At 49.3% G+C, this 16,039-nt stretch overlaps 9 protein-coding genes across 9 annotated transcripts; 4 read left to right on the forward strand and 5 right to left on the reverse strand.

Annotated features, from left to right (window-relative positions):
* Positions 1-819: 819 nt before the first annotated feature.
* EJ05DRAFT_481059 (uncharacterized protein) lies at positions 820-1,716 on the reverse strand. The gene is made up of 4 exons (XM_033744986.1): positions 1,635-1,716; positions 1,341-1,575; positions 1,229-1,274; positions 820-1,171 (listed from the first exon to the last, which is right to left on the reverse strand). Exons 2-4 carry the CDS (start codon positions 1,415-1,417, stop codon positions 959-961), a joined length of 336 nt encoding a protein of 111 aa, XP_033595143.1. The 5' UTR covers positions 1,418-1,575; positions 1,635-1,716; the 3' UTR covers positions 820-958.
* A 1,630-nt stretch (positions 1,717-3,346) lies between these two features.
* Positions 3,347-4,401, reverse strand: EJ05DRAFT_481062 (uncharacterized protein; the record flags this gene model as incomplete). The annotated part of the gene is made up of 3 exons (XM_033744987.1): positions 4,216-4,401; positions 4,095-4,151; positions 3,347-4,047 (listed from the first exon to the last, which is right to left on the reverse strand). A coding segment is annotated over exon 3 (479 nt), but the record flags the coding sequence as incomplete, so codon positions are not given.
* Positions 4,402-4,555: 154 nt separating this feature from the next.
* On the forward strand, positions 4,556-6,477 carry EJ05DRAFT_505811 (uncharacterized protein; the record flags this gene model as incomplete). The annotated part of the gene is made up of 3 exons (XM_033747737.1): positions 4,556-4,654; positions 4,705-5,618; positions 5,667-6,477. 3 exons carry the CDS (start codon positions 4,556-4,558, stop codon positions 6,475-6,477), a joined length of 1,824 nt encoding a protein of 607 aa, XP_033595145.1.
* Positions 6,478-6,649: 172 nt separating this feature from the next.
* Positions 6,650-7,110, reverse strand: EJ05DRAFT_505812 (uncharacterized protein; the record flags this gene model as incomplete). The annotated part of the gene is made up of 2 exons (XM_033747738.1): positions 6,650-6,874; positions 6,922-7,110. 2 exons carry the CDS (start codon positions 7,108-7,110, stop codon positions 6,650-6,652), a joined length of 414 nt encoding a protein of 137 aa, XP_033595146.1.
* A 309-nt stretch (positions 7,111-7,419) lies between these two features.
* EJ05DRAFT_490717 (uncharacterized protein) lies at positions 7,420-7,836 on the forward strand (the record flags this gene model as incomplete). The annotated part of the gene is made up of 1 exon (XM_033745909.1): positions 7,420-7,836. The coding sequence occupies one exon, from the start codon at positions 7,420-7,422 to the stop codon at positions 7,834-7,836; it is 417 nt and encodes a 138-aa protein (XP_033595147.1).
* A 710-nt stretch (positions 7,837-8,546) lies between these two features.
* On the reverse strand, positions 8,547-9,006 carry EJ05DRAFT_446369 (uncharacterized protein; the record flags this gene model as incomplete). Its single annotated transcript, XM_033742228.1, has 3 exons — positions 8,547-8,686; positions 8,730-8,816; positions 8,868-9,006. Coding segments are annotated over 3 exons (366 nt in total), but the record flags the coding sequence as incomplete, so codon positions are not given.
* A 633-nt stretch (positions 9,007-9,639) lies between these two features.
* On the reverse strand, positions 9,640-10,333 carry EJ05DRAFT_446385 (uncharacterized protein; the record flags this gene model as incomplete). The annotated part of the gene is made up of 4 exons (XM_033742231.1): positions 9,640-9,827; positions 9,880-9,966; positions 10,014-10,112; positions 10,162-10,333. 4 exons carry the CDS (start codon positions 10,331-10,333, stop codon positions 9,640-9,642), a joined length of 546 nt encoding a protein of 181 aa, XP_033595149.1.
* A 3,088-nt stretch (positions 10,334-13,421) lies between these two features.
* On the forward strand, positions 13,422-14,635 carry EJ05DRAFT_268513 (uncharacterized protein). The gene has a single exon (XM_033740330.1). It carries the CDS (start codon positions 13,617-13,619, stop codon positions 14,289-14,291), a length of 675 nt encoding a protein of 224 aa, XP_033595150.1. The 5' UTR covers positions 13,422-13,616; the 3' UTR covers positions 14,292-14,635.
* A 155-nt stretch (positions 14,636-14,790) lies between these two features.
* EJ05DRAFT_268509 (uncharacterized protein) lies at positions 14,791-15,709 on the forward strand. The gene is made up of 2 exons (XM_033740328.1): positions 14,791-15,371; positions 15,418-15,709. Exons 1-2 carry the CDS (start codon positions 14,980-14,982, stop codon positions 15,626-15,628), a joined length of 603 nt encoding a protein of 200 aa, XP_033595151.1. The 5' UTR covers positions 14,791-14,979; the 3' UTR covers positions 15,629-15,709.
* The last annotated feature ends 330 nt before the right edge of the window (positions 15,710-16,039 follow it).

Below are 16,039 nucleotides of genomic sequence, written 5' to 3' on the forward strand. Positions count from 1 at the left end.
ATAAGGAAGAAGTAGAGGAGGATACTTACTATTAATGACTGGTCGATTATTAGCTAGGAGAGACTCTATATAGTCATAGATAAGATCCACTCGCTCGCTAGTACCAAGGATAAGGTTATTATGGTTACCTTTAAGGACAGCGTGAAGTGCGAGTCGTGGGCTAAGAAACCTTAGTAACCTTAGCAATGTGTTCGTCATCGCGACTCTCCTACGCTATCACTAAATACGGGGCTTTGAAGTTCGCCGAATATAGAGAATCTCCCAGGGCATGCCCGAGTAATAACTTAGCAGAGGAAGGAGCGAGGCCACTGCTTTATCGTCCCATCCTTATCAGGACGTCTTCATTATAAAATTAAACGCGCGTCGATAGAGCCGTGGGCACATACTATGTTGTGCCAAAAACAGCAGGCACGTCGAAAGCTGTCCGCTGTGTGTGCAATATGGCGTGGCACTATATTCAACATTTAGTAGGCCGGTCCTGGTTTCCAGTTCATGGATAGCAAGTGCCGTGAGGGCTTCGTTTCGGGATCAAGAAAGCGGGCACTCCCACAGATCCACCAGCAGAAGACTAGCCTGCCTGTCCGGGCATTCACAGTTTCTAGATACGGATTTATAGCATCAATACAGCAGAGAAGTGTGAGTCGCGCAGAATCACCCATACGACAGTGCTTAAGTCGTTCTCTAGGATGTCGATAAGAGAGCACCCCGACGAGGCCATTACTCGAGCCAGTGTAGAGCTTTCCAAAGCAAGCCTATGTATTCAAAATTGTCGTACATCAATTCTCCAGTTGCACACCATCCGAAAAGAAGAGAAAAGATGTAGAATGCAAGTAGACCGAGAGAACCAACGCCTTCGCGTCCTTTGCCAGGAGGTTGTGCACGACCGCAACGAGATCGCCAGCAAATGCCGAAGCCTATACCGCGAGCTAGGATGTGCCTATACGGAGATTCTCTCTCACTACGCCTTGTCTGAGAATTCGGATCTAAGGCGTGGCGGCTCCGGCAGAAACGACTTGGCCATTTCTGCTATAGCCCGACTCTTCCTCCTGATCATGACCTTCTCGTTCCTAAGTCGAGGTGGGGTTGCAAAGCTGGCTCTCGCGAGCTTGGTGCCGGCGCTGGCTGTCTCCAGGTCTTCCAGGAGGACATTTCTTGCAGTTGGGCGCAGAAGCTAGGTATGTTGCATTAGTCGACTCTATTAGACTAAGAACGCTCAAACACGACTTACCAAGGTCTCTAAGTCTGCCGGAGGAAAGTCTCTCCGCGAGCGGTAGCTATAGAGCTCTTTAGTGGTTGGGTTCATCACGAACAGCGCTACGTCGCTACCAAGTTTGGCATACGCGTGAACTTTGCTTTCCAGGCCATGAAGTCTCCTTCTTAGTTGCTTTTTGGGGTTCTTCACGTCTTTCAGGGCCATGTTTGCATCTGTTACCCGGCTCGAAGTGGGCAGCGTCCGCTTTTTAGTCCAAGGGGGAGGAAGCTTGCAGGCTGGAGAGCAAAGACATTGCTGTGTCATTCCGCGCTCCTCAGGACGAAGTGCTGGTCAAGTTGCTGGCTAACAGCGAGACTGAGAATCTGGACATGGTTGGTGAGGATCCTAGATAGACTAGAATAGTCAAGCTAAAGGTACTAACTACTTATATTAGCTATTAATAGCTCTTGGGTAATAAGAGGTTCCTAGTATATAGGCTACCTATTCTAAGGAGTAGGTTTTAGCTACTAAGGCCGTAGAGAAGATTTACTATACTCTTATAAGAGGTCTATTCTGCTGAGCCATGACCGTACTGAGTCGGTATCACTGAGTCGATATCTTACTGAGCCATGATCTTACTGAGCCATGATCTTACCGAGGCGTAGTCTAAGTTTACTAAAAATAGCCAGCGAAGCAGTCTCTATCCAGCCTGATCGGTCTATGTCGAATCCTCGCTTTCGGTTAGAATGATGCTACTTTTAGATTGCGTGATTGTATCTAAGCAATCGTCGTGCTGAGCTTTGAAGTAGGGTGAACATACAACCACACTCTTCTCGATACCAATCCGCAACCATGTGGCCTGTCGTCTGAATCTCCCCAACAACTCCTTCTCGTCGTGGGAGTAAGTGGAGAAGTTGTTTCGAGACTCTTCACAATCTTTAGCTTACCATGTCTGTCACCTCTGATTCTGGCAGCATGGTTTGTAGATCGTGAATCTCATCATGTGTTCTTTGTGCTTCATTTATATACGTCCTCGACTCATCCGCCTTTTCCAGCGGTTCTATCGTCTGGCTCTACGTCGCAGTGTGCCAAGTAATCGTACTCACCTCCTACTGGGCGAAAAATACGTGCTGCTCAAAAAATGTCAATTTTGAACTCCAACCATACCTAAAATGAGTAAGTTCATCCATCCCGAAGCCACAGTCCCTTAGCTCCACACCGTCTTATAGTCCTCCACTCGGGTTTTAACCTGGAGGTGAGATGAGATTTCAAACAGTCGGTTGAATATGGGGGTATTGGAGATCAGAAAGGTCAAAAAACGATCCAAAATCCCCTAAAACACCTGATCGTGGTTTTAGAGGTGGGTGAAATAGGTGAGTTTTGGTGAGGGCCTGAGAGGCGATCCACGACTTTTGCAGACCCCTGTTGACTGGAAGGTCGGCTTGGTTTCCAATTCGCTCCCCAGAACTAGCCTTAAAGCCGGGTTAGATCTGATGTCTCCAAAGCGGATCGAGTCGTACGTAATGGCTGCTGCAATATTTACTCAATTTTAGTGATGTGTACTAGTTCCTATTCTATGTTCACCCTTCACGCAAGGCCCATAATCGACCTTGCGCGATGACATTGGCGCCCTTGTCGAGCAGCAGCTTGACAGTCTGCTGGTGGCCTTCATCTGAAGCTGCCTGGACGCTGGAGCTAAGTAAAAGCGTCACAGCCATAACCAGGTGACCCCTTCTTTGGTGAACTTGCCTAGTGAAGCTTTGTAACCAATAGCACTACTTTCGTTATCGTGCGGCTTTTCAAAACACTTGGGTGACCGCCGGGGATTTCATTACTAAGCGCTATTGAAGGATCATGCCTGATACTTTTAGGAGGATCAAGCTCCAGTCATTCACAGGGCATGACAAATCCTGACTTGCATTGGATACCGGAGATAAGATTAGCGACGCCCAGCAGAGCGCTTGAGCAGCTAGGCGCAGACTCATGCTTCGTCTAAGTTAGAACCGTTCAGATCGATACTTCGAACGACGAGTACAGCGATTGCAAGCCTTGAAGGCAGGGATACCAGCATATCAATGCGAAAGTCTTTAGACTCGAAGGGTAGGCTACAACAGTTTTGGATAACAGTACATTGCTGAGATATAGATGGTCAAGTAATAGGTCCAGCTTCATGAAATGACTCTCATGGCATAATGCCAGCAGCAGCCCCCTGAGCCCACCTCGCCTCACCATCACCCTTGCGCAAGGACTTTGAAGCTTCAATCACGAGTCAACAACTCCTACTTATCCGTATTCCACCACCAGGGTTCGGAAAACACATCCCACTGTGCTGGGGTCCTCTCTGGCAGGTCTGGTTCACAGTCCCAAAACTTAAGGACGCTATTTTCACTCATCGACCAAACCCTCTCTGATATGTTGCCAACACTGGCGTTATCGACCGGTAGCCCGCTATCTACATGGGCCGCGTCACGATTGTCAAGTCGCTCCTGATCTGGAGGCAAGCCTGTGTGATTGGCCTGGTCAGGATTCTCAGTGAGAGACACCTCTTCCTGACCGCCGATCAAGGTAATTTCGACCACAGCACGTCCCCGGTATGGTAGCAACAATGTGGCTATAGTCACTGCATATTGAGACCTCGTGAGGCGTGGCGCGTCGATGATCCATGGGACAGTATGCTTCGTATTTAATGTTTTCGTGCTCTTGGCGTCCATTAAGAGCTGCAGTACGGGGCGGGCTCGGGGGTTGGTCAGTCTTGTTGACATCGTAAGGCCTCCGGATCCGTTCTCCCACCAGACGTTGGTAGAGCTTCTTAGTGCGCCCTATCATACTAATAAGAGAAGAGAAAAAGAGGTTGCCTGGGATAAGTCAGAACAAGGAGACTGCCAGTTTGAGCAATACTTACCACTCATTTTTGCCGGGCGATATGCTATAGTGTGAGTCTAGGTGTCGGTAATTGCGTGAGGTAGTTAGTAGAAAGTAACGAGTATGATAGCAGATTTCTATACCTGTGTGGCTATCTGAGTATAGTTTGTTCATCAAGTCCGATGTCCATGGCGTCCATCCTGGAAAGATCATCAGTGAGGGATTCGTTCTATGTTAACTTTGGTATCACGCCGAACAGTTGCTAGCGCCAATTTGACTTCCTAGCCAGGGGGGGCTGTGACGGAACAACTTGACTTGCATACTTAGTGCATCAATCTACAGGCAAGTAGCCGTATGATCAAGGTATCTAGAGTCCGGACTGCACGCCTCCAGAGTCATACAATTGCCTTTCCCCCCTACTGTCTCGTCCTCCAAGCGCAGATTCCCAGCGCTACTCAGCAGTTACCTTCTTTCCAACTTTGCCCCCTTCGAGTCCTCTCAATGGCAATCTCCTCCCCGATTACATCCTCCAACTTCGAACATTCTGCGATAATATTAGCATTACGGCTTGTCGCCAAATGCTTTAATACTATCCAATCTGTTCGTTCAGCGCATAGATGTTGTGTATTCAAAGACTAACACGGCCATAGTCTGTCGGAGATGCATTCCTCAAAGCAGCTCATGAAATCGAGCCTTCACGAGGCGAGGAAGAGATGCTCAATGCTTTTCGCAAGTTATCATTAACTATTAGAACACCTCGAGGGCCTGCGGTGTCATTGGACAAACGAAGCAAGACATGTCGAAGTCTCGCAGGCAATAATAAATCCACAGCTAGGGTCTCACGTAGCAGTGGCCTGATATCAAGCATTACTGCTCCTACTAACCATGGCCCAACGAAGGAGGCAACAGTCGGTAGACGAAGCCATGGCAACATTCCAGTGACTATTATTCCTCCTATCGACCATTCCCGGACGGGAGAGGCTGTCGACCATAGTCCGACGGACGGAGCTCCAGTCGGTAGACAGATGGGCCAGACACAAAGTTACGACAGTGACCCGCTACGGAATGCTAGTAATGCTCAGCTTGAAAAACAAAGTGACATATCCAGCGGTAGCATCACCGGGGAAACTGCTGTCAGCAGACTCGAGGCCTTGATCAAAGACCATAAACCCGTCAAAACATCCCTCACCAAGGGCGCGATCGACAGACTGGTGAAGATTGTCAGAAAGATGTCTATCCAGAATCTGCCAGAGACCACAATGCCTCACATGAGACCGCCCGAATCCGTCAAAGAATTATGGGAGCAATACAAGCAATTCGACCGCCAGTGTATGGAAAGGCGTCGGGTGTTCCAAATGGCGCTGACATACTGTTGGGTCAGAGAAATAGAGAGGCGTCCAACGCGAACGGATAATGAAAAGATCCTCGAGGAAATCGCCTTGAACGTGGGGATCCCGAAAGAAGACACCAAGGAGATGTACGGACTGTATGCCTGTGGTGTCACGCTATTGAGTCTACAACCAAGGGTGTGGATCATGACAGCGGGTATGAAGCTGGATTCGTAGTATGTGTAGTCCAGCCCTTATATGTACATAATGCTGACACAGAAGAGCTTCACCAGATTAAGCGCCGAGGCCACAACAGTTCTCCATAAGTATATAGACACATACTGGGGGAACTCAGTCGAGCTTGACCGTACCGTCGTCGAAAGAGTTCGAGAGATTGTTCCTATCATACCTGAATTTGATAGCTGTGCCTCGACTTATTACAAGCAAGCATTAGCACGCTCGCCGCTACCCTTGACTATTAAAGAAAGACACGGACACTCCACTATGAGTCCAACAACTATATCGAGTCGACAGTCGAGTGCGCGCCCATATTCATCAAATCTATCCGCAAGTACATTTTCGGGTGCGGATTCGAACAGTGTCGATCATTACGATCACAAAAATGCAGGTTCTAGGAAGCGGTGGATATCAGAAGGCCAAGACCAACAGAAGCGGAAGCGTTTGCTCGCCAATCAAGACACTCCTATCATATTGGAGCACACAACTACATCCCCACAGAGCTCGAATGGACTAATTCCGGAAGTTATTGCAAACGACCCCACAATCCTCGCAACCACACCATCGCAGATATCTCCCGAAGTCCTAGACCGCAATCAAGCTCAACAGGCGACAAACTTAGGGCTAACGACAGACTCGGACATGCGGGAAGACGTGATTATCCAGAATAACTCGCTCGTCCTACGAGACAACTACAACCATTTCCCATCGCTCGATGGTTTCGGACAGAGTTTCACGGCGATGACCCAGGATGTCTCGTTCGTCTTTCCACCAGACAGATTTGATCAGCTCGATGGTTTCGGGCAGAATTTTACGGCTAACATTGATGGATTCGGGTATCCAATGCCTGTTTCATAGGATCATCACAGGACGGATACAAGGTGGGCCTGAACGCGATATAGCCCTGGCTTTCTTCTCATTTTCAAAGTTCCCGCAGTGCCCAGTCACATGGTCAGCATGTCTTTACTAGAAATAATGTATTGTTCCCGCTTTAGTCTATGACCAGACATTTAAGCAGATCATTATTTCATTATTGTACAACCAAGAAAACCACGTCTCCTCGCACACATGAGAACGAATTCGAGGTGCAGAAGATTGCTATTCCAGGTTCGAAAGAGCTCCAATTCTTGTTATCAGCCGAGACGTGTGAGGATCCCTGCAAAACCACTATAGGGACGAGGTATGTATCCCGAGTTCGATTGATCATAAATCTACCTTCCTGTGGTTTCGTCGGTCGTAGTAGGCCCCAGAGGGTCTAGTAGGCATCAACGATTGAACCCGTATTTCGTTGGCTTAACTTACTGGTCTTTCCTTCCATATTCCAAGAGCTAACTTCTGTGCGCTATCCTCATACCCTGGAGTAAGACATTCCCAAAACCCAGGCAACTTAGAATCTTGGAACTGCCGTTGTTCTTCTACCGCCTTCGCCAGTTCTGCTCGAAGCTCTTCAACATGTTGTGGGAGAGTGAAGCTTGCAAGATGTTCAGGCATACTAGCAGAGGGTAAAACAGCGTAGATTCAAACAAACATGCGCTTTCAGACTAGGTGAACCTTTGTGCGCTGACGCGATGTGATCGTAAATTTCCCGCATATGCCACGAAATGGCGGGGCAGCACGTGCTGTCCCGTAACGCTTTCGGATCACGTGGCTAGAAGTTTCACAGAGTAATATTTTTATCTTGACGACTCTGACTCTAAGCGCCCGCCATTTTGTGACATTTTCGACGATTACCACATATGATCGTAAAAATACTATATTAGCCATACATTGGTGTTTTTTGAGTGTTTTACGATACCTATTATGCCTCCTAAATCGCGTAAAGGCGTCCGATTCGGTCACGATGACTCGACAGAACCTCCACCACCACCAGCTGGGCCACGGCCACGTATATCTACGTCGAAGGCGCTCCAAAATGACATAGAGAAGGCATCGAGGACCGCGAAGACAGCGGCGAGGCGTAAAAATACGCCTTTAGCGCGCCATATTGCTGAATCTGTGACTCTGTGGAGCCCTCCTCTAACCTCACCGAGTACTATACCCGATAAAACCATTGATAATACTGTGGATAATGAAGATGTGGTTGAAGTCGAGGAGGACGAGGATGAAGACGCGGCCCTTGACAGAGTAATGTGGTCTATCCACGTTAATTGGAGACAGTCGCTCGATATGAGTTCGAGAAAGAGATTCAGGGACTTATCGATGAGTCTCTGGCTATAGACGACTGGCTATTTAAGGCTAGAAGCTTTACTATGAAGCTCGGAATCAATGGACGTCCTAGGAAACAGTCGAGCGTACCAGATTGGGGTATATTCAACTAGGATAAGATACTCAGCTTCATCGACGAGGTCCATAGCTTCGTGAAAAAGGATCCACTCGAGGCTGTATTCGTCACGTTCGAGGATACTGTTCGTTGTCAGAGTTACCAGCCTCCACAGGGCGTAAGAAGACTGCCTCATCGAATCCGAAGTCCCCTATATCCATTGTTTACTTGTCTTTCTAACTAGAGTTTCTTCCCTTAATTACGACTGCTCGGCTATCTTCGAGCGACTCGACTTTCCGCAACAAGATGCTGAAGGCCTGGGTAATTTCTACTGCAGATGGCCGATCTGAGCGGTCCAGTCCGTATCAAATCCCTCCCCTCACTCGCCTTCAGTGTCGCTCGCCGCGTTGCTTGACGAACAGGCCGATCAAACGCAGCCAACACTCCAGGCACGAAGAATTTGAGCGACCGACTGGAAGCGTCACGAGAACAATACGTATAATAAGATCACGTACTGGTTTTAGGAGCAAGGTATAGAAGAGAAAGGAATGTGAGCGAGCCTTCCAGAGGAGAACAACAACATGCGGTGGCAGAACTCGCTCGAGATACTGCTGAGCAACGAATGCGCAAGACCACGCTTCCAGAACTGTCACATTCATTTGTCATATTACAATTTCATCCACTCTTTCTCAGCATCATCTGTAGAGGCCTCCTCAAACTTATGGTTATCCAGCCAATCGCAAGCATCTCTCTTGTCCGCAAACTCCTTGTAGAAGTCGTCTAGTGCCTGATCTATGAAACGGGCGGCTGTATTAGCAGTGGTTGAGCGCGACATTGAGCAAGAACTCACCCTGAGTATTTGCAGAGAGAGAAAGGTGCAACGAAAACTGAGCAATCTTGGGTCTCTGTAGCACAAGCATCTCTGGAACTCGTGTCCCTGTAGCAAGTATGGATGAGCGTCTCTCTAGCACAAGGATGTGACGCCTACCTTTTCGTATGGTGAACACGTATGGACGTTCAGCTGGTATGCCATTCTCTAAGTCATCATGATAATTATCAACAGCTAGTCTGATGATCTCTTGCATTGTGAAGGTATTTGGCATTAGCGAACCATTGTCCAAGTCTATTCCAGTCAGTATTCAATCTTTCCTTCAACCATGGGGACGAACAGGCAATCTCAGTCCAGTTGTTTCCATTCATAGACCCCGAATGCAGAGTGTGGATGCTCTCCTGCGGAGAAAAGCTTTCGTTGAGCCGATGGCGCTCGAACTCAAAGAGCCGAAATGTTCCACCAGCGTTTAGTCGTGAGAGGGATGCTGGAAAGACCTTGTAGACAGGAAAGGCTGCTAAGCGCGACGGTTTGGTGAATCTCCGTACCGCAGGCACTGGAGCACGAAGTATAAATCGCATTGTGGCAACATCGACGCGACGAAAGGGTCCTTACTTGGACGAGGCAAGTTGTAGTGGTGGAACGGATCAATGAAATGATCCGGTGCGCGTGACCTTCCAAACAAGCTTAGGCCATGTGAAAACTGCAGAGAAAATTTGTGAGCCTTAGTAAACGAGTAACGTGGATATTAGAATCCACAAAATTTATTCAGCTACCAACCACTGTTTAATAGCTATACATATGAGGCTCTGGCTGTAGAATGAGCGGCTTCGAAGTGCTACCACATAGCCGCAACCAGGCAGGAAATGACATGTGCGATAAATTTACCATCTTATCTACAAAACCGTGTATGATCTCACTTCATGCCCCATCAGGCGTAATGATCAGTCCAAGCACCGTTCTGAAAATATCTTTGTCGGTTGGTACCGTCATTCGCGGGGTACCAACCATCTGGGGTGCTAGATGGCCCAGCAGCCTGGCTGTACGCTTGAAGCCACTGTTCCCGGCTCATTACCCTCGCATTTGCCCCTAAGAACGAGGTAATGCGTTGATTGAGGTCTACAGCCGCGTAAGAATCGGTTTGGCTGGAAGCGTCGCAACTCGATCTTACCTGCGAGCGACATCTCAGTCGCAGCTTGGAGTGAATAGTGGTCGGTGTGCTCATGAACGAGGATGAGGTCGGGGGGTAAGGGAGTATCTACACTAGTCTGAGTACGGATTGATCCTAAGCTCTACAAAACTTACTGGCGGGGACTGAGTACACTATGATGCTGCTGCCTTTGAAGTTTTGGATGAGTCGTCTATGCATATCGCCGTCCGGCCGCATTGACGCGCCGTTCGGTGCTACATTTCGGTTAGGTTGAATTTTAGTCCTTGACGAGCGCCTATTCACCGTTGTAGTTTGCCGCATCCAAAGCCTTTGGCTTCACCATGCCGGACTCAGTGACAACGTCGTAGCTGTACCCTTGTCCGCGCCACTCTCGAAGTGTGATCGCTGGGCCATTGTTCACTCGGAACAGCTCTCTTGGGACGGTTCGGAAAATATTGATCAGTCTCGCAGCCATGTTTCGTGGTGTAAGCTCAAGGGATAGTGTAATGTGCGCGATGTGTTTGGGAACGATGGGAGGTTTGCAATTGGGGCCGATGCGAAGCTGGACTTTTATAGTCATCCTTGTTAGTTGCTGCCTGATTGCCTAATGGCTAGAGGACAGCTAGGTCATCACAAGGCTGAGGCGCGTACTATGCGCATGTCTTGGCGAATGCGGCGTACCGCTTCGAAGCAAGGCACAGGCGCCTGCCAAGCGTCTACGTAGATGCAAATAAAGGAACAGGAATGTGCGCCGCTTGGCTGTGTTGGATGTGACACAGTCGGAGCATGTTCGTAGTCTGAGAGCCAATGAAACAGTCGAACGCCCGGATTTAGTCGGCGTAACGCGCATGATCATCCCAGAAGATGACCCGCTGTTCCCTTTTTCGCTGCCTTCCTGCGAAGCTCTCCTGTCCCACATTCACAGACCAAGACAAAGTTAAAGTGGATCTGCGGCGTCTCGAAGGCGTCCCCCCGAATCAAGTGGCCTCACTTGATCCATGTACGCTGCCGTCCAGCACATGGAGTAGCTATACAAGTTCTTCGGCGTTGTGTTGTTTCTTGTGGAAAAACGCCATGCCCTCATCTTCCTCCATAGAACTGGCTCTCATAGTTGGCTGTTGAATTGGAGCTAGCGGGTTGTAGTAAGATGTATTTAGCTGGCGCATAGTACTGGCCCATACTCGCCCATCCAGGACCCCGTGCTCAACGGCCCATCCAAGAACCCATCAACTTTGAGGAGCCTGAATTGATGCTTTAATTAAATATATAGCCATAGATTAGAGAGAAACGTGTCCGCGAGAACCCATAACGTCTTCTATACTAATTCTGGCGTGCTCTATTTGAGCCTCTGCCCATGGGTTTTGCTTCTGTCTCAATTTTTCCGTGTTATCTCTTAACCGTTGAACCTTCAATTCTTGCACCTTGTTACGAGCGGCAAGATGGAGTCGAGCATCAGATACGAGTATAGGACCGTATTGCCCTATATAACGTCGAGAGGAGCTTTGACGAGCCTGCCGTGCCTTAGTTGCTCCGTTAGAGCGCTCAATATGATCGCTAAGTAGCTTACATGAACCTGCCAAGCCGAGAGATGCCTTGATTGCCTTCCTAAATAGGACCCCAGCTCTCTCAGAAACCAGATCCGACTCTTGTATGGCCTTACTTGTCGTCTCAAGGAGTATTTTGAGGCTCTTAGGAGTGCGTGGAGTATCTGGTATCTCAAAATCGTCAGGTGTAGGATTAACTCGAACCCGGGCCTCAAGGGTATCGAGTATGGGCCTGGGGTTAAAGGGATGGAGGCCTGATTTACGCCATCCAGACCGTATAGTCGACTGCTTGAATGCTTCCTTCCGGAAGCCGTGTATTGTATGAAGGAATTCAACCTTATTAAAGTCGCTACAACCGTCGCGGACGGCTTGATCAACGTAGCTCTTATGGTAATACTTTAGCGGCTGGAAGATACCCACGTCAAGCGGCTAAAGCATACGGCTTATATGAGGTGGGAGCCCAATAGGTACTATATCTAGTTCCCAGCACCTGGAGATGAACTCATACGTCATATGAGAACCGTGCCCGTCAAAAACAAGGCCTCTAACAGATCCGTACTGCCGTGTACAAGTAGCCTTGTGGAAATGCTCAAGCCATTTAAGGGTTATCTGATCGTTGGAGTAGCCGCTCTCAGACGTAGCGATCACATAGCTATCTGGAAGGCCTACCTCGTCCTTAAACCACTTCTCAAGCAAGTTGGTGCCTTGGAGTATAATGAACGGATCGATATAGTCGCCAACGGCGTTAACGGCTTCAATCGTGCCTGTCAAGTCTCGATTGGTCTGAGAAGCTACGTTTACTTGAGGCGTAGCACTCCGTCTCTTCTTCCGAACCATTGTAACAACCCATTGACCGCCTCCAATCCCATGGCGAAACCCTGTCTCGTCAAAGTTCCATAGATCTTGAGGTTGTATACCCTTCTCCCATATAACCTTCTTGTACTCGGCATAGAAGCCGCCGATTACCTGGGATCCTCAGCGGCTATTCGTTCCATATCTTGAGGCTTTGATCTTACAACTTGTACGTCTGTATTCAGCTGTAAGAAGCGTGCGGTCCAGTCCCTGCCAAGCGGTATATACGGTTTGTCTGGGGTGGCTGATGCCATAAGGATGGAGTTGGCGGCGGCTTGTATCATGGGCCGGAGGGCAGAGATCCTAGCATTGTCTAAGGCAGTAATATATGCCTTGAGGGCAGCGATCTGAGTATCGTTAAGGCGTAGATTAACTGGCGTACGACCTGATTTTGAAGGTATATCGCGAGCGCGACGCTTGACGCGACCGTACGGTGCCTTGTCTTCGGTGGCCGCCTTCCTCAACGAAGGGTACTTTCCGCTCTGAAAATCGCGGAGAGCAGACTGCACTCTCTACTCTTCAATATGGTACAGTAAAAGCTTAGGCATGGCAAAGATGAAGGATATAGATGGACTCTATGAGGTTTCCTTGATACAATGGGCCGTTGAGCACGGTAGCGCCCCGTGCAACGCACGGGGTCCTGGATGGGCGAGTACCCTCGCGGTGCATGGCCTAATAGAACATATATACATACATACATACATACATACATACATACATACATACATATATACATATATACATATATACATATATACGTGCTAGAGGCGTTCAATTTAGTATGGCCTAGATAAAGAAGAAAGAGTTTGAAGTAGCCATAAGATACCGCCACTTGTGGCGGGTGGGCGCCAAGATGTCTAAGCACAGTCTTCAGCCACGACCAGATCAGACGGTTCAGAATCTGGCTGCGGGGAACCAAAACGATGCCCACTTTCAGCAGCGCGCGATCCAGATGGTTTTTCAGGAAGAGAAAGAGTGCACTCACTAACACGTCCAGAAAGGATAGAGTTAAAAATACGTGACTATGCCGATAGCAGGGTATAAAACACGACAATAAGCCGCAACGGTAACCTTATGGTTCTACTCCGACGAACTTTTGACTGACGTATCCTAACAATCAGACTCGTCCTTCGCCATCCGTTTCGCGGTTCTTTGCTCTTGCTTAAGGTAAGAATTGATGCGCCTCGGATAGAAATCCAACACTAGTGCATCAGGCGACCAGGTGCCATCTTCGGCCCCACTGCGGAAACCATTTTGGTCCTGTCCACCTAGCTACAAAGTCTGGCGGTCAAACCTGTAGTTGCCTGAACTGAGTGGACCGGGGTCTCTCCTGTGACTAAGCACACCTCTCGTTTTCGGTCCATGGCTACCGTTGCCGAGCATCAATCCTTTCGCCAGCTTCTGGAAAGGCTTGTCATCGAGGTCGATGAATTCTCCCGACATGCGAACCCTATCGTACCCTCCATCGTTAGCATGGTCAAGGGTCTTAGGGTGGACCTGAACATTCTTCTTGGACAGAATGAGTCTCATACCCAACCCTATCGAATCAAGCATGCAACCACAGCTGCACCACCGATAATAGACGATGACGTCCGCAGGACAGGAAGCCTCGGGCGGACGCAAGTGCGTATGGTGCAGGCTGCAGAGCAACTCGAGGTCACACTTCAAGACGGCTCCTCACAACCGTCACCGTCCTTGTCGCGGCAAGCCTCAGAGCCTCCTCCTCGCTCTTCGCATACCAGAAACCGCGTTCAAGGCCGCCCAAAAAGCGCAGGGGATATACATGGACAATCACAGAGTGAACGAAACTCGGACATACCAATCTCGCGAGACTCGAAGCATCAGCGAAACGGCATTGGGGTACCAAGCCATGTTCCTACCGTCCCTCCAACTTCACGATACACAGAACAAGAAGAGTCGGAGGCGGATCGATTTGTCGATGAAATGGTTGGCTGTCTAGAAGCGAATGTAGATCCAACTGGAATCCAAGTTCTGGACAAAGCGCTCCCGCTCGAAGTGTGCCCAGTTCGCTCGTGAAAGTGCGATATATGTCCCCAAAGACGTCCTCGAGGAATCGAGCATACCATACAAAATTGTTCGTCGGCATCGTGGGGAGATACTGGTCACGTTCCCGAACACATACCATCAAGGCTTTAGCGTTGGAGCTACTATCGCAGAGGCCGTGAATTACGCTGACGACGAGTGGGACCCAGAAAAGTGCAAAGCTTGTACGGAGCGTACCTGCCCGAACGGCTTCATTGGGCAAGACGTGATGGCGCTCTGTAGCGCTGGGGAAGAGCAACTGTCCGCTGGCGAAGGCGGCGGATCAGAGTCGATATCTAGCATATCTAGTGATTCAGCGTCGGAGACAAGTGGTGATCGAACTCGGCAGAAATGACCGTCGAAGCCGAACCCGTCAGAGACCAAAGTAGTCCGCACGGGTAAGGTTCGTCGATCGAAAGCAAAGAGCAAGGAAGCACCGGTCTTCCATAACCCTCCTGCAAAGAAGTCGGCCGTGGTTGCTCAGTTATCTACCAACTTGAACACGATCCTCTCAACGCCCAAGACTCCTCCTGCAGAGGATAAAGCCGATTGCGGATATGACGAAAGCCGCTGCGTGCTTCTGACCAAACTTTTCTATGCCATTGGAAGCCCGGAAGCTGTTTGTCAGCTCCATAACGCTTACAAGGCGTTGAGGACAGCAGGTTGCCATATATCTCCGTCAATGGATGACATCGCCGATGCAGTCCAAGCTCTTAATAAACTTAATGCTACCATTCATCTATATGCAATAATACGTCGATTCCACCTCGTATCGCTTTGTCACCATCGCAATGTTTTGCTGGCAGAGACTCGAGTAACGCGAGGCGGCAATGCACAGGAGTCTGGCAGATCTGAGACCGTAGCTCATCGGAAGCTAATGTCACATGCTTATCCGGGTTTGGAACCGGGCAGGTTGAAGCGAGGCAACGTCAAGGACAATTATGTCAAGAAGTCCCAGGCGTTGACACACCGACTTAAGATTGGACAGCGTTGGTCCATGCTAGCGAAGGCATTCGCACCTGGCATCCTTGCTCTCATTCCCATCCGAGGGGATTTCCAGCTCTCGAATTCGGAGTAAGTAGTTCAGAGTCTTTCCGGCCAGCTAGCTAATTCAGATCAGTTACGAAAAGCTTCCTGCTCCTACGATCGCAATTTTGATAGACGTCCTACAACGACACAGAGGCGGCTTTCTGCAGGAATTTAGCACATGTCTCGACTTTTTTGCTCTAGCCAATGCCGAAAATTCTCTCGTAAGGCAGGATGCTGACACTCTGAAACAGGAAGAATACGATTCACCGCGTCTAGTCGAGCTCTGCAAGTCGCAGCCGTGATGGTTAACGGAGAGGAGTGCCACAGAGGAGGATTACCGTACAGTACAGATAGGCTTCATGTGACGAAAACTTGCAGACATCGATCCACGCTCGCGAGGCTTGCGCTGGATCTGCTTCGGGGTAGATGACTCCACCAACGTCTTGGCGACCAGCCTCTAGATCTACGCCGCCTTATGGGGGAGCGCGCCACATCCCAACCCTGTGGTCGCGCCAGGGTCTTTTTTTAACCGTATTGACATCCCTGACTTGAGCAACTGCCACCCCCTCGGAATCCCATTTTTAGGCAAGCCGAAGTAGAGGGTGGGTCCAAAACCGGTCCGGCGACCTCGCATCCGGGGTTCCGTTTTCTCATACGGAGTCATGCACGAACGTAACTCAGAGCCCAAAACCGAGTTGAGATTCAGAGATCTG

Source organism: Pseudovirgaria hyperparasitica (genome assembly GCF_010093815.1).
Source record: "Pseudovirgaria hyperparasitica strain CBS 121739 unplaced genomic scaffold EJ05scaffold_35, whole genome shotgun sequence".
Classification (NCBI taxonomy): Eukaryota; Fungi; Ascomycota; class Dothideomycetes; order Acrospermales; family Acrospermaceae; genus Pseudovirgaria; species Pseudovirgaria hyperparasitica.

Excerpts from the sequence above, each read along its gene's own strand:
- EJ05DRAFT_481059 (XM_033744986.1), bottom strand. The coding sequence starts at position 1,417 with ATGGCCCTGAAAGACGTGAAGAACCCCAAAAAGCAACTAAGAAGGAGA. Across the intron at positions 1,275-1,340 it reads CTGGAAAGCAAAGTTCACGC|CTACCGCTCGCGGAGAGACT; the intron begins GTATGCCAAACT and ends AGAGCTCTATAG. Across the intron at positions 1,172-1,228 it reads CGGCAGACTTAGAGACCTTG|CTTCTGCGCCCAACTGCAAG; the intron begins GTAAGTCGTGTT and ends CAACATACCTAG.
- EJ05DRAFT_268509 (XM_033740328.1), top strand. The coding sequence starts at position 14,980 with ATGGATGACATCGCCGATGCAGTCCAAGCTCTTAATAAACTTAATGCT. Across the intron at positions 15,372-15,417 it reads TTCCAGCTCTCGAATTCGGA|TTACGAAAAGCTTCCTGCTC; the intron begins GTAAGTAGTTCA and ends AATTCAGATCAG.
- EJ05DRAFT_268513 (XM_033740330.1), top strand. The coding sequence starts at position 13,617 with ATGGCTACCGTTGCCGAGCATCAATCCTTTCGCCAGCTTCTGGAAAGG.